At 46.9% G+C, this 15,903-nt stretch overlaps 1 protein-coding gene across 21 annotated transcripts in view; it reads left to right on the top strand.

Moving 5' to 3' along the window:
- Positions 1-12,735, top strand: part of LOC123512700 (one cut domain family member 2-like) — a 225,354-nt gene extending 212,619 nt beyond the window's left edge. For 11 of the 21 annotated variants that reach the window (XM_045269231.1, XM_045269227.1, XM_045269229.1 and 8 more), the window contains 2 exons: positions 4,165-4,277; positions 8,897-12,735. In XM_045269231.1, coding sequence (XP_045125166.1) covers positions 4,165-4,277; positions 8,897-9,151 — 368 coding nt within the window. In that variant the 3' untranslated portion in view covers positions 9,152-12,735. The remainder of the gene's footprint in view (positions 1-4,164; positions 4,278-8,896) is intronic. The other 10 variants (XM_045269216.1, XM_045269221.1, XM_045269220.1 and 7 more) reach the window with 1 other exon arrangement.
- Positions 12,736-15,903: the final 3,168 nt, after the last annotated feature.

Raw genomic sequence — 15,903 nt, 5'->3', positions numbered from 1 at the left:
TAGTATAATAGTAAAAGTTGGTTATATGGGTATGCTTTCTCTCTCTCTCTCTCTCTCTCTCTCTCTCTCTCTCTCTCTCTCTCTCTCTCTCTCTCTCTCTCTCTCTCAAGAAGTATAGTACAACTCTTCTCCTTTTATTCTACTTTCCCTCCTTCTCCTCTTCCTCCTCCTCCTCCTCCTCCTCCTCCTCCTCCTCCTCCTCTCCTCCTCCTCCTCACATGGGCTAGCTCATAATTGCACTCACAAATTAATTCATAAGGAGGAGGAGGAGGAGGAGGAGGAGGAACTACACAACACATAGAAATGGGAAAAGGAAAGGAGGGAAGAGGGGAGAGGGGAGAGAAGGAAGAGGGGTAGGGAAGAGAGGAAGTAGGAGAGGGGAGATGAGGAAAAGGGGAGATGAGGAAGATGAGGGTGGTCACTTGTGGTAAACTTTGACACTCTCATTCACTACAGGAGGAGGAGGAGGAGGAGGAGGAGGAGGAGGAGGAGGAGGAGGAGGAGGAGGAGGAGGAGGAGGAGGAGGAGGAGGAGGAAAAGGAGGAGGAGGTGGAGGTAATGGCGGCGCGGCAGGCAAGGGGGCCATCCTCTCCCGCCACTGTAAGAGAGAGAGAGAGAGAGAGAGAGAGAGAGAGATGCTTCCTTCTCCGCCTCCTCCTCTCTCACAAATTATTTTCTCTCACAAAGCTCAACTTCTCCTCCTCCTCCTCCTCCTCCTCCTCCTCCTCCTCCTCCTACACGCACACGCACACGCACACAGCCTCATGCCTCGCCCTCGTCAACCACCTGAAGAACAGAGGGAGAGGAAGAGGGAGAGGAAGAGGGAGAGGGAGGGAGAGGGTGAAGAGAAAGAAAAGTATAAAGGAAAAGAAATGGTGAGAGAGATAGAGAAGGAGGAGGAGGAGCAGTAAGAAAAATTATTGAGAGAGAGAGAGAGAGAGAGAGAGAGAGAGGGAGAGAAATGTTTCATAACTAAATACGGTTTTGTTTCCTCTCCTCCTCCATCTCCTCCTCCTCCTTAATTCACCTAATACCCCCTCCCCCTCCTCACCTGTCCATCTACCTGTCTGTAATTAGTTACCTGTAAAATCCGTTGCCTTCATGACCCCCTAAGCGTAATCCTCCTCCTCCTCCTCCTCCTCCTCCTCCTCCTCCTCCTCCTCCTCCTCCTCCTGAAAAATACAGGTGTGCCACGCTTTACCTGGCGAAAAATAATCAGTAGAGAAGGTACTAGTCCATTGTTATCTGTGTGTGTGTGTGTGTGTGTGTGTGTGTGTGTGTGTGTGTGTGTGTGTGTGTGTGTGTGTGTGTGTGTGGACTTCTCTATTCTTTCATGTTCATTCTCGCATCTCATCATATCTCTCTCTCTCTCTCTCTCTCTCTCTCTCTCTCTCTCTCTCTCTCTCTCTCTCTCTCTCTCTCTCTCTCTCTGGGCCTCGTTGCCTCTCCTTTTGTGTCTCACCTGCTGTTTTGGCTTTGTTGTGGCGTCCGTGATTGGAAAATAGCACGATGGGTGTTGGTGAGGGAGAGGGAGAGGGAGAGAGAGAGTGGGAGAGGGAGAGGTATTGAGAGTCGAACCCACGTTTTCACACCACGAAACAATATACTGGCTGGACTACAATACTGCTGCTCCTCCTTCTCCTAACCTATAATTGTCTCTCTCTCTCTCTTTCTTTCTCTCTCTCTTTCTCTCTCTTTTTTTTTCTCTCTCTCTTATTCTCTCTCACTCGCTCTTTCTCAGCCTCGTTCCGTCGTTTTTTTTTTCTCTTTTATTATTTTTTCTTTTATTTTGGTTTCTTGTTCTTATTTTTTTTCTCTATTTTTCTTCGTCTTCGTTTTTCTTTTCTTCCTTTTCTTCGCCCTCCTCCTCCTCTTCCTCCTCTTCTTCCTCCTCCTTTTTCTGTTGTTGATATGTTGATTTTAATGTTTCTTTATGTCATTCTCTCTCTCTCTCTCTCTCTCTCTCTCTCTCTCTCTCTCTCTCTCTCTCTCTCTCTCTCTCTCTCTCTCTCTCTCTCTCTCTCTCGTATTTTTGTCGTGTGTGTGTGTGTGTGTGTGTGTGTGTGTGTGTGTGTGTGTGTGTGTGTGTGTGTGTGTGTGTGCGCGCGCGTATGATAGACAAAACCCACGCCCATTTCCACCCATTACGCCCATTCCGTCCCTTCTTTTACCATATAACCCATAACAATACCACATCCCCTCACACACATCTCTTTACTCCCCCATCACTCACCCACACCGCGTACCCAACACCCCATCACCCCCATCACACCATCACACCATCCCCCCATCCATGTCTCCCCCCATTCTCAAGTAAATTCCCATGCACCTTCATAAATTCCCACGCTTATTAGATTATTGAAAGTTAGTGTGTGTACATTTAACTTCCTTTAATGAGCTCGAGATGAATGACTGTGCAAATCCTGCCCCACCACCTCCTCCACTTCCTCCACCCAGTTCATTTACTCGTGGTGGCGTTAATCCATTGGCCAGTATAAATCGTGGCGGTTATCCACACTTTCATCCACTTTTTTCCACTTTTTTATCAGTCTTCCACCGCCTCGTTTTTATTCATGGTTATGGGTTCCCGCCTCACCGCTCCCTGTGTTTCATAAATGCAGCTTCACCAGTCAGTACCGCAACTAGGCACACCTCTGGCTCATTACTATGCGGCAGGTGAGGTGTGGAGGGAGGGAAGGGTGGAAGGAGGTAGGGAAGGAAAGAAGAAGGGAGGGGAGGAGGGAAGGAAAGACTTGGAGTGTGAAATGACTGTTTGTTTTGGTTTAGTCGTCAGCGCATACACACACACACACACACACACACACACACACACACACACACACACACACACACACACACACACACACACACACACACACACACACACACACACACACACACACACACACACACACACACACACACACTTCTACTACTACTACTACTACTACTACTACTACTACTACTACTACTACTACTACTACTACTACTACTACTACTAATTGAAGTCTTGTTTATTGTTGTTGTTGTTTTGCTTTGTTTTTGTGTACAGCAGGTGTCTCTTTCTACTTTTAAATATTCCTCCTCCTCCTCCTCCTCCTCCTCCTCCTCCTCCTCCTCCTCCTCCTCCTCCTCCTCCTTCATTACCATTATCTACCTATATCATTCCTCCCTTACCTTCTATTCCCCTCTTTTCTAACCCTCCTCCTCCTCCTCCTCCTCCTCCCCTTCTCTTCCCCTTTCCCCTTCTCATAACATTCTTCACGTCTCCTTGTCCTCTTCCTCATTCTACGCGTGTTCCCTTGTTATTTTATTTTCCTCTCCTCCCTGTCTCCCCTTCCTCCCCTGCCACAAATGTCCCACAGCCCTTCCTTTCTCCCTCTCCCTGCCTCACTAACTTCCCCTTACAACACCCCTGCCCTTGCCTTTCTTTCCCATCCCCCTGTCACACCTAACCCTGCCATATCTCTTTGTTTTAATGTCTATCTCCTTGTAACTGTCTCGTTTTAACCTGCCTCATCTTTCCTCACCTTATTTTTACACTTTTTCCTTCACCTCATACCTTGTTATTGTGTTTTAACCTTATCCTGACCCTGCCACACGCCTCTTCCCTCATTTTATCCCTCCCTGCCTCCTCTTACACTGTTCCCTGCCGTGTCCTACCCTGGCAGATACTTTTCTTTTGTTTTTCTTTTCAATCTTTATCTTATCGTGTCTTTTTTTTCATTTTTATTCATTTCGTTAATCTTCTTTATCTTATTTTTGCTTTATTTTCTCCTTCTGTATTTCCTTTGTCCTCTTTGTTTTCTTTTTCAATTCTTATCGTATCACGCCTTTCTTCCTTCATTTTTATTTATTTCGCCAACTTTCTTTATCTTATTTTACTCTATTTCCTCTTACTGTGTTCCTTTGCTTTATCTTTTTATCTTTTTATCCTTTATCTATCTTTCTATTCTTCCTTATCGCCCCCCCCTTTGTATGTGACACTGGTTCTGGTGAATGTCGAAAAGAGCGGCATTTTCCTCTTTTTTGTCCTCTTTTCTTAATTCTTTTAGTTCTTTTCTTCTTTTTCGCTTTGATTTTCTCTCCTCCTCCTCCTCCTCCTCTTCCTTATCTTCTGCCTTCCTTACCCGGCCTGCACTAACGTCGTCCTTCTCTCCGCAGCCTGCAAAAGGAAAGAGGAGCAGCAAAACCACCCCGACCAGCAGCCTGCGCCCAAGAAGCCACGTCTGGTTTTCACGGACTTACAGCGTCGTACACTGCAAGCTATTTTTAAGGTGAGTCTCCCCTTAAAATGTTATCGTTTTCTTTAATGCTTTCCACGTTTTTTTTTTTTTTTTTTTTCGTGTTTTTTTCAGGTTTTCAAAAAGTTTATTGTTTTTATTTTTATTTTATATTTATTTTTTTGATAGTTAAGTTAGTGATGTTTTTTTTTTTTTTTTTTATAAGGAAAGTTTTGAAGGAGAAAAGAAGGAGGAACATTTTTAAGACCCTTTCCTTCCTTTCTTTATCTTTCTCCTTTTTCTTTTATTCCCTTTTTCGTCTTCTATTCGTTGCTTTCCTCCTCTTATTTTCTTCTTTTTTTTCTCGTTTCTTTTCCTTTTCCATTTTGCAAGAGGAACCTTTGAAGATCGTTTATTCTCTCTCTCTCTCTCTCTCTCTCTCTCTCTCTCTCTCTCTCTCTCTCTCTCTCTCTCTCTCTCTCTCTCTCTCTCTCATTTTTCTTACTTTCTGTATTTCTTTTCTTCTTTCCTTTTGCTAAACTTTTTACTGCGTTCTCATTTTTCTTCTTCAATTTCCAGTATTCTTAAGAGACTTTTTCGTATATTTTTCTCCTCCTCCTCTTCCTCCTCCTTCTTTTTGTTTTCTTTTTTCTTTTCCTTTTTCCTTTCTTTCTGTATTTTCCTTACTATTCTTTTTTACTGTATTTACATTTTTCTTCTTCAATTTTTTCATATTTCTTTTTTCTTCTTCTCCTTCTCTTCTTTTATTTTTCTCTTCTTTCTTCCTGTATTTTTTTTCCTTTTTTTTCTCTTCTCTAATCTTTTTTACTATATTTACATATTTTTTTTCTATTTCCTGTATTTTTAAGACTTTTTTCCTATCTTTCCTTCTTTTCCTCCTTCTCCTTCTCTTCTTTTTCTATTTTCTTTTCTTGTTTTCTATATTTCTTTTCTCGTTATTATTTCTTTTTTTAATTGTGTCTACATTTTTTTTCAATTTCTAGTATTCTTAAGAGACATTTTCGCATCCTCCTCCTCCTCTTCTTCCTCCTCCTCCTCCTCCTCCTCCTCCTCCTCTCCATTTTCCAGTATCCTTAGAGACTTTTTTCGTATCCTACTCCTCTTCCTCCTCCTCCTCCTCCTCCTCCTCCTCCTCCTCCTCCTCCAGCAGCAGCAGGGTTTGAGGGGCGTCGGCAGGCACTCAGAGGGAAGCAGCCACGCCCTTCCTTCAATTATGCATCGTTCACTTACTCAATAAAACGAAGAGACACCAAAGGGAAGAAATAAACTGATGCTTCATTCATATGCTTTTGAGAATACTGAGTGCCTTCCTCCTCCTCCTCCTCCTCCTCCTCCTCCCTCCTCCTCCTCCTCCTCCTCCACTTTCCAGTATTCTTAGAGACTTTTTTCGTATCCTCCTCTTCATCCTCCTTCTCCTCCTCCTCCTCCTCCTCCTCCTCCTCCTGGGTGGGTTGATCTTCTCTGTTCTCTCTCTCTCTCTCTCTCTCTCTCTCTCTCTCTCTCTCTCTCTCTCTCTCTCTCTCTCTCTCTCTCTCTCTCTCTCTCTCTCTCTCTCTCTCTCTCTCTCTCTCTCTCTCTCTCTCTCTCTCTCTCTCTCTCTCTCTCTCTCTCTCTCTCTCTCTCTCTCTCTCTCTCTCTCTCTCTCTCTCTCTCTCTCTCTCTCTCTCTCTCTCTCTCTCTCTCTCTCTCTCTCTCTCTTCCTCACTCATATCTTGTCACTTTTAGGTCAAGTATTGTCCTTCATTCATTATCTATCTATCTATCTATCTATTTATCTATCTATCTATCTATCTATCTATCTAGCCATTTATCTATCTATCTATCTGTCTATTTATCTATCTACTTTCCTACCAATCTATCTATCCATCTATCTGTCTATTTCTCTGGCTGTCTTTGCCTCTCTATCTATCTATCTATCTATCTATCTATCTATCTATCTATCTATCTAAGCTGGCAGTGAGAATAGAGGGCAGGGAAAAGGAAGAGAGAGAGAAGAAGTGAGATGAAGTAAGAAGATAAAGATAGGATTTGAAAGGGAGAGGGAGATGAAAGAGGATGAAGGGTGAGGAAATATAGAAGAGGAGGAAGAGGAGGATAAGAAGGAGGAAGGAGAGAATTGGCAGAAATGAGAAAAGAGAGGAGGAAAAAGGTGACGAAGGTGCTGACGATGAGGACGAGAGAGAGAGAGAGAGAGAGAGAGAGAGAGAGAGAGAGAGAGAGAGAGAGAGAGAGAGAGAGAGAGAGAGAGAGAGAGAGAGTTTAAGAAAGAGGTATGAAGATCCTGAAGAAGAAGATGAAGAAGAAGAAGAAGAAGAAGGAAGAGAGGAGGAGGAGAGTGAAAAGAAGATAATAAAGAAGAGAATGGATAGGGAAGGAGAGAGGGAAGGAGGAGGAGGAGGAGGACAAAGAAAAAGAGAAAGATAAAATATTGAAGGAGGGAATGAAAGGATGAGAGAAATAAGAAAAGGAAGAGGGGAGGATAGATTATAGAGTAGGAGGAGGAGGAGGAGGAGGAGGAGGAGGAGGAGGAGGAGGAGGAGTGAGGAACAGTTGCGTTTGGTTAATGAGTCTTGGCTGGCGTGAAGAATAATGGCAAAAATATGGTGCTAATGGCTCCAGGGAAAAACACTATTTTCATAAACTTTGAGGGAAGCCAAGGGAAAAAAAAGATTGTTACTTATGAGAGAGAGAGAGAGAGAGAGAGAGAGAGAGAGAGAGAGGCACCAGCTGTGTCTCTCTCTCTCTCTCTCTCTCTCTCTCTCTCTCTCTCTCTCTCTCTCTCACACACACACACACACACACACACACACACACACACACACACACACACACACACACACACACACTGAGCCAGCTCGTCGTCGGTAACAATCTAATAAGGTTTTCCATCAGGAATTTATTGTGACTAATGGCCGGCGGGTCAGCCTCGGGGCGGCCTCGGGGCGGCCAAGGACTCGCGCCCTATTGGTTTCCGATACCTAAAACCCATTTGCCCCGCGCCGCCGCTACTGTTGACCGGGTTATCAATATCATTAGAAAATAATAGTGCCGCAGGTTGACCCACCAAAATGTCACGTTCTGATTTTTTGAGTGAAAAAATACCCGCTGCGGGGGTAGGGCGTGGGAGGGCGAGGGGGCCGTGCTGGGTGGGTTGAGGGGACGGGGAGTGCGTCTCCCCGGCCGCCGCCCGTCAACATTTTTAGCTATGCAGAGGAAGCGTCTTGGGAACACGACAGATGATACATTTACATTCTTCGCGGCGTCAGCGCGGCAAGTGTCGGCGACCCACCTGGCGGGGAGCGGCGGGGCGGGGCGGGGGCGGGGCTGGGCGGGACGCAGTGCTCAGCCTGAACTTGTCCGGGGACGAGTGGCGGGTCATAATGAGACGCGGCACTCGGCGCGACCAAGAGGTTTAGGGGAAGGAGGCTCTACCTCCCCCGGGGACAACACCTCACACCGGAATGCGGTGGCCACAGGCGTGACATCCCGGGGCGCCCCGCCGCCCCGCTACTCCACCGCCCCGTCCAAAGTGGTGTCGGTCGGTGCCTTTGATGGCGTGGCGGGTCAGGAAACAATGGCGCGCCTCGCCACGGCCTTCACAAAAATGTTGGGTGTCGCGGAGAGAAGCAAACAATATGGCGCTTAAAGAAGACTGGGCGGGGCGCTGGAGGGCGCGCGGGAAGAGCCCTTCAGGGGTCGACTCTCTTTCATAAATTAATGAGTGTCTTGTTCGACGAGGGTCCTCGCCTGCCCGCCCTCACTGCCATAATTAAAGAGAGGCCGCGTGTGGGCCTCGCCGCGCCGCGCCACCTCTCTGCGGGACGCGCCGCACTGTGCAGCAGCCCCTGCCCTCACAGCATGCCCCGCATGCCCCGGGCGCCGACGCCTTGCCAGGCTTCTCTGCATTGTCAAGCCACAGTCAAGCTAATCAGATGCAATGCAACGCCCACGGCTCAGTCCCTCCACAGGGAAACCCGGCCCGTTCTGCACCTCCGCTCCCCCCACCCCACCATCCAGCGTCAGCCCACGCCCGCACGTACTCAGCCCTCACAGTCAAAGCTCAACATTTCCTCAACACTAAAAAAATGAGCACAGTTCAAGTATTGATTTATTAAGGGTGACACGGTTTTTTCTTTCGTTTTTTTTTTTTTTTTTTCCGGGAAGCAGAGTGTTAGGGTTTGTTGGGAGCCTGCCAGTGCCTTACAATAGCCACTCCTTCCCTTCGTCTCCTCCACTGCCTACCTGCCCTCTTCCACCGCCTCCTCATCCTTCTCCTCTTCCTAGACATGTTTCTGTAAAGAGGAGGTGTCCCTGTGCATGCATATAGTACAGTAGGTGAAGGGACACACCACCCCTCGCCGCCGCCTCTGTAGATGCCGGTGGTGCGGAGCCGCCAGCTCCTACACACTATGTCGGGATTGTAATGACTGCATTATTTTGTACTGGGGTGTTCCTTGACACACTGCTGCTGCATAGCTATTACGTGTCATGTGATCCCGTTTTCATACAAAATAAAAAAATATGTGTGTGTGTGTGTGTGTGTGTGTGTGTGTGTGTGTGTGTGTGTGTGTGTGTGTGTGTGTGTGTGTGTGTGTGTGTGTGTGTGTGTGTGTGAGCGCCCTGAGTGTCCTAACACCTCCTCTATGTTACAGGAGACGAAGCGGCCCAGCAAGGAGATGCAGGTGACCATCGCGCGGCAACTTGGCCTGGAGCCCTCCACCGTGGGGAACTTCTTCATGAACGCTCGCCGCCGGTCCATGGACAAGTGGAAGGACGACAACGAGAGCGGGGCCAAGATGTGCGGGCTGGCTCCAGGGGGCACGATGGTCCACGTGGCCCAGGTGCCCCAGGTGAGCAACCAGACCAATACCATGGCGGGCCACTGCCTGGACGAACACGACTTGTGACAGGCTACACCGCAGCCCCTGGTCTACCTGGCGCCGCAGTAGCCGCGCAGCCCACGCCCATCAGCAACTGCTACGGGACAGGCGCCCGCGGGCACCCTCAGCAATAGCGCGACCCCCGAGGGTCCGCCCTCCGGGCCCGCCCCCGGCACCCGCCTCGCCCCGCCCGCACAGTACAAGCAAGCAGCCCGTCAGGGGCGCGGTGGTGGTGGCCCGCACGCCCACACACCACAGGTCACTTCAGGTCACAGCAGACGATGCTCGGTCAGGGCGGGAAGGTTCCAGCCAACAATGATCTCAGCACATTCCGCATCGGTCACTAGTCACGCCAAGATGGATTTGTCATAGTTATAAGTTTACCCTCATATTAGTATAGAGCAATTTGATGTTGATTATTTATTTTTATGTATTTATTGTGTAAGTCACCAAGTAACTCAGTTTTGTAAGTGAAGCCTCAGTCACGGGGCGCCGCCGCGGGAAGCGGGCGGCGCCTCCCACGAGTCTAGTCACACTCTATTCCGTTTCGTCGAGGCCCCGCGAGGCCGCCCAGTCATCGGTTACCACTCCTAGTCAGGGTTCTGCCATTCCAACCAATCAAAGCTCACATCTGCTAGTCAAGGTGAATTCGTGAACATTCCAAAACTTTGCCAAAGAATGGAAACAAATTGTACTTAAAGAGTATTTTGTGAAGCTGTGCTAAAATTTACACATGTACTTAATTTAGTGTTGCTAATTTATTGATAATTTATTTTAACATGTTTATGTAATAAGTTTGTTATACTATATTTTTATATTAGGGATGAGTGGAGGCGGCTAGGGGCGGGACGGGGCGGGGCGGGGTGCCCGGCGCGCCCCGTCCCGCCCCACCCGCCCCACCGCTGTAGTGTTTTATGTTCAGTGTCTGGCCGGGGCGACGCTGCCTTAACTAACTCAGTTACCATTTTTGTGTTGTCGCTTCATGTGATGAGTTGGGTATGTGACGCCGGCGGCTCGGCGCTAACAAGATTGAGATGAAAATTTATGTTAATCTGCAGCGCCGCGCCACCCAGTCAGTCAATCAGTGAGTGTGGGCGGGCCGCCCTGCCCCTCCCAGGCTGGGGACGCCTCTACCAAATATTATTTTTTGTTGTATTTTTGTTGATGTACTTAAGACTTAACCGTTCCATTATGCGGCGCGGCCCGGCGCGGCGCGGGGCACAGGTGTCGCCGCCGCCGCCACACTCACGCTGCTTTCTTCTTAAAAATTCTGTTTCGACCCGTAACCCCAAAAGTAAACAGCGCCTCAGTGCGCGCCCTCCCGCGCGGGGCTGGGACAGAGGCCACGTGCCCCCCGCCGGAACCCGTGCCTCGTGCAGGGACCTCTCCTCCTCCCCCCAGGTCTGGCACGGCAGCAGCTGGCTGGCCCGGCCCCGCCACGCCCCGAGGCCCTGCCACCCGGCCTCCCCGTATATTGGAGTTTGTTTGCCCTTCATTGTTTGGGTGCTTTGCACACTGTTATGATTGTTTGTAAGTCATGAGCAACTGATCGCGGAGGCAGCACGGCGCTGCCGCCTGACGGGCGCCGCCCCGGAGCCAGCAGCCGCCGCCGCCACACCCGAGGGACGAATCAAAACACTGCTGGAGCCACTCGGTGGACCTTCACAAACAAGGCACCACGCCACCGCTGTGGTCAGTTCCGCTGCTGCTGTCGTTTCTACACAAAATTTCAAACATTTCCCAACACTCCTTCACCTGGAAGCGTCCCTCGGGGGCAGGGGGCCCGGAGCGGCGCCCCGGACCCCCTGCCCCCGTCCCTCCCTGTCCCACAAGTACGCATGACGGACTTCCTGTTACGTCACTAAGCAAAGGCGAATATATGCATTCTTTTACACTTTTATATAGAGACTAATCTTTGTGGTAGGTTCCTTCTGTGGCAGCATGTAAACAAGTGACCTACGCTGTAAACATTGAAAAAAAAAAAGGTGGTACCATTTTACAATTAAGGCATTTCTGTCTCGTTTCTACTTAATCTCTGTTAGACTCAGTGTCTTGAGTTCGTTCAAAACCGTCATGGTGGTTTAGTACAAGAATTTGGGCGAGTCGACCAGACACTGTACAGCTTTGTGAATAGCTTAGTTTTTTTAGCGCGTAAGGTAACACTTCTGTTGTTGCATGTTTTGTTTTGGATGACTTGCCCAAATAGTTTTGTCAAGTAAAGTTAGACACCAATAAGAAATGTGAAATGTTAATACAGACACAAACGACAAGGGTGAAATTATAACTAGGCAGATTTTTTTCTGCCGAGAACTATTTGCCTGCATGTATACCACTCTCGGTCACTCCCGACCAAGCTTTGCCCTCTTGTCGATTGTTTATCATGTAAGTGGTGAGACTATAGGCTTAAGTCATCGTGATGAAGTACTACGTGCGTCGGTTCTGGTAAACTTATCAGCACTGAGTCAAACGTGCACAAAGAGAAGGCCCACCGTTCCTCGACAGTCGGGGGGAGGAGGAGGCCCCGGCGGGCAGGTCTGGCCGCGCCCACCAACACACTATACCGTAGCTTTAACTCTCACTTCACCTTTCCTATTCACTGTGGGTGGATGGATGGATGGATGGATGGATGGACAGACACAGCCGCCGCGTCTACTCTAGGTTACTACAGTCTCTGGGCAGCAGGTTCGATGACCCCTTGTTAGGCCTCCCCAGCTAGCCAGGGAGGGCGACGTGCCTCGGCCAGCTCCTCGCCCCGCCGCCCCCCACACCTCAGGCCGGCCCCCTCCCCCTCCCCCTCCCTCGTGCCGGGATGCCTCACAACCTGGACTGATCACAGTGCAATAATAATACTCCCTGTATGGTTCTGATGGAACACATGCGCTACTGTTAGTAATGCTAAATACTACGTATGGTTTGTTACAGACCATGGTGGACACATATCAAGTTTTTATAATGTGACACTGTACAGAGGCGTCCAGCGAGGCCTGGTCGTCAGCTTCTTGCTGTTCAAAGAGAACCTTGTTGTGTGAGCATCTGGAGACGTTAGAGTAGCACCACCCGCTGTACAGACTGTCGCCCGCCGTCTCTCTCTACCCTCTAGTGCTGTATGTATACTGCACCCTATTTTTAGTCCATGTGCTAGAGACCTCCTTATATGCCTTAACACAAGTGTAGATTTAAAGGTAAGGTGGCATGTCGGGGCCGCCCGCCCGCCACCACACTCTACTTCAGTTGTTGCATACGAGGGTGCCACCACCTGGCCCCCGCGCCGCCCCGCCCCGCCACGCCCTCCCCCTCGCCCACAGTTCCCGTGCCCACACCACGGGTGTCCTATATTCTTATGATAAGACAAGAGAGAGGAAGAGAGAGAGTGGGCGCGTGGCGAAGTGGACGAAGTGGACAGGAGCGCGGGCGCGTCGAGGGTCAGACAGCACAAACTGTACCCGCCGCGCCGCGCCCCCGCCCACGCCGCCCGCGGGCTGCAGGTGGGCGGGGGCGTGGCGCGGCCCACCGTCTACCACTCGGCGTAACATTGCCCTCTCAATATGCAAATTGTTTTAGAGACAATGTATCATATATCCTTGTCAAAGTGAATAAACCAAAGCAGAGAGTGTGAGTCTTTTATTTGCACCCCACCTGCTGGCGGCCACACCTGGCGCCGCCACCACTACCACCACCATCACCACCGCCGCCGCCGCCGCCGCCATGCTGCAAGGGAGTTGGGGGTGCCAGACTCATCACCACACCTGACCTCCCAACTTGGACAATGAGACGCACCAGGTAACTTCAGTGAAAAACACGGTAATGAAAACACTTTCACGTGGGTGATCAAAAGCCTAAATTAAAAGTGGTAGTAAGTATTACTCAAGACAGACAAAACTTGCTTCGGAGCTTTGTGGCACCAGAGTTCCAAACCAACTACATAATGATTCACACCGCCACGCCACGGCAGTTACTTCGTGAAATTGGTGGTGGTTTCTCGATCTTGAACCCCAGCTAAGGATTGGTCACAACCTGACATGCCTGCCTTAAAGACCCTTGTGCAGTCAATAGGCATTAAGCCCAAGCCTTTTTTCCTGTACACACCGCCACCTGTGTGTTTGTGTGTCATTCAGTCCTCCCCCTCCCTCATCACACACCACCCCCCACCAGTGAGAGCAGAGCAACAAGGTTCGGTAAAATACAGAAATATAAATAATCTGTATTGTATTATTATCTCAAATTACTGCTTGTCTTTTGGTTACTTAAATTACCTTTTTTTTCTGCTCATCTTTCTTCCTTCTTTTCGTGTCTCTTTCTCACATTGCTATAACACCCTCTATAAATAACTTTTATTTACTTACTTATTTATTTATCTAATTTATTCATTTTATTTATTTCAAAGATAGAAAGAATATTCGGACAATCCCTTGCCACCGCCGCCGCCAATCAATCACACACACACTTACTTACTTACTTACTTCTTACTTAATTTTACTAACTCCCTTAATCGTCACGGACGGACGGACGGACGGGGGGGGGGGACGCCTGCCTCTCAAAGCATCAAGGAATTTTCTCACAAACAGTGAATCATACAAGGCGGTGTTGTGTTGACTCTTCACCGCACAATCCCGCGAACGTTGATAGTTTTAAATTGGCAACAAAACATTTAACCCTTTGCAATTCCTGTCGTGTTTACGTAATATATGCTTACTTTTTAAAGATTGCTACCGTACATTTGCCTATGCATTTACTTCCTTGGTTATCTTAAAAACTGATTGTTCGTGAAATTAAAATTCACAAAATTCTGGTAGAGTTTTACTGGCTTACTCTCCAGACAGGATATGAATACTCGATGCTACTTGCAAGGAACGAAGGCAATCCGAAATGAATGATGGAGAATAAAAAATTAATAAATAAATAAATAGAAATAAATAAATAAATAAATAAATAGATGAATATGAATAACAAGAGTAATAGCAGCTGACGACAATGACTGCACGGTCACGCAAACATTGAAAACATAAACTAGTTGTATTTCTAGTGTCAATGTTTTCCTCTCTAATGCACCACTGTGGCACCAGGTAAACATAATACTAACACTGTTCCATAGTGATGCAGTATTATCATTAATGGAAACGCAAAAATAAAAGGAATACATGTTTTGTTTGAAGTAAAGAAGGAAGTAGTGGTGGTGGTGGTGGTAGTGGCATTGTCAAAGAAAACGTTTTGAGGGGTATCTTAGGTACTTCTCGCCTGCCCACCCGCTGGTTTCAATACTTGTTCATATTGTCTTATCTCTGTAACTCAGCCTCTATACCAAAGTTTTAGTATTTCTATGAATATTTCGTTTCTTTTGAAGTGTTTTCCGTGCCTCTGTTCAGTAAATATTTGGTGTTTTGTGCTGTTTTTGTCCCTGAGTAAGTGCCAGATGTTGGGCTCAAAATTTACATCTCAGTAATTGATGTTTTTTTTTTTTTTTTTTTTATTTCAAGCTACAACTAAATCTCTATCATTTCAAATAATCATTTATGCTCTTTTAAGTGTGTCACATTGCCAGTGAGTCAAATATGTGGGTTTTATAATGGTGTTTAATCCTGTTAGAGGTATTCATTATAGTTTTTGTTTTCATTTATCTACATTTCTAGTTGATGGTGTAGCTCCTTATAGATTATTTTCAAAGGTGGCTCAGATCTTGTAAAGTGAGTTGGCATGCTCGTTAAGTTAATATGGCTGAACTTAACAATGGTTTATTATGTGTTGAGTTTTTTTTATGAATCTTTTTTACTTTAATATTTATCACGAGGTTGCTTTTGGTTCTAGGTAATTTTTTAATGTTTGTCAAGATAGTTTTCATTGCCTAATAATTTGTTGTATACTTGTGAAGTGGAAATGGCGGGACTTTCCATAGTTTTTTAAAGGTGATATTTTTTCGATACTTTTTTCATATTTAATTTACATATTTCTTTGACACTAGTTAAGCTGGAGATATTTTGATATTGTGGATATTAGTTAAAGTGTTCTTAGAGTCATGATATGGCAGACATTTGGCTCTGGCTTCAACTTTTCTATTGGTCATTTTTTTTATTATTTACGTTAATTTAGACGAGTCATCCTTCTTCCCGCTCTCTCTGTTTCTCTCTCTTCCTCTGATGACGTCACAGCTTATGAGTCACATGTCATGGCGTCGTCATGGCAACGAGTCTGGCTTTATTCTTCCCTCTGTTCCTCAATATATAACACCATTTATATTGTTTTCTATGTGTTTTCCTATGTTTCTAAGATCAGGTGTGTATTTGGTAGCAGTAGAGGGGGAGAAATAGAAGAAGAGAAAGGAGAAAAAAGAAATAAAGGACGAAAAACAGGCAATTTCTTAGACGATAATATTTAGCTTAGTATCCCTTACTGCACTACCTTTCTCTGTAATATTTGGTGCATTTATATGTGCTTTGGATATTTTGAGTATTTCAAATGTATATTGGGTGTTTTTAAAGTACTATGGAGTGTTTTGAGTGTGTTTACAGGATATTTTAGTATGTTAGGGGTGTATATTGGATATTATTGGTGTGTTTTGGGTAAATTTGGAACTTCTAAGTGTGTTTTATGGTATTTTGAGTATATCACGGATGTGGCATAAGGTGATTACTATGGATACTGTTCATTTTCTATTTGTTTTCCCTATTTTTCTTCTGTGGGAGTTGGCGAACCAAAGGACTACTGGGTGAGGAGTGATCACGAGCCACCTGTAGCGTCAAGATCGAAATCGAGATGAAGTGACGTCACCATCAGCTGACGTCAAA

The sequence above is a fragment of the Portunus trituberculatus genome, chromosome 34 (genome assembly GCF_017591435.1).
Source record: "Portunus trituberculatus isolate SZX2019 chromosome 34, ASM1759143v1, whole genome shotgun sequence".
Lineage (NCBI taxonomy): Eukaryota > Metazoa > Arthropoda > Malacostraca > Decapoda > Portunidae > Portunus > Portunus trituberculatus.
This window is presented reverse-complemented; position numbering and strand designations above follow the sequence as displayed.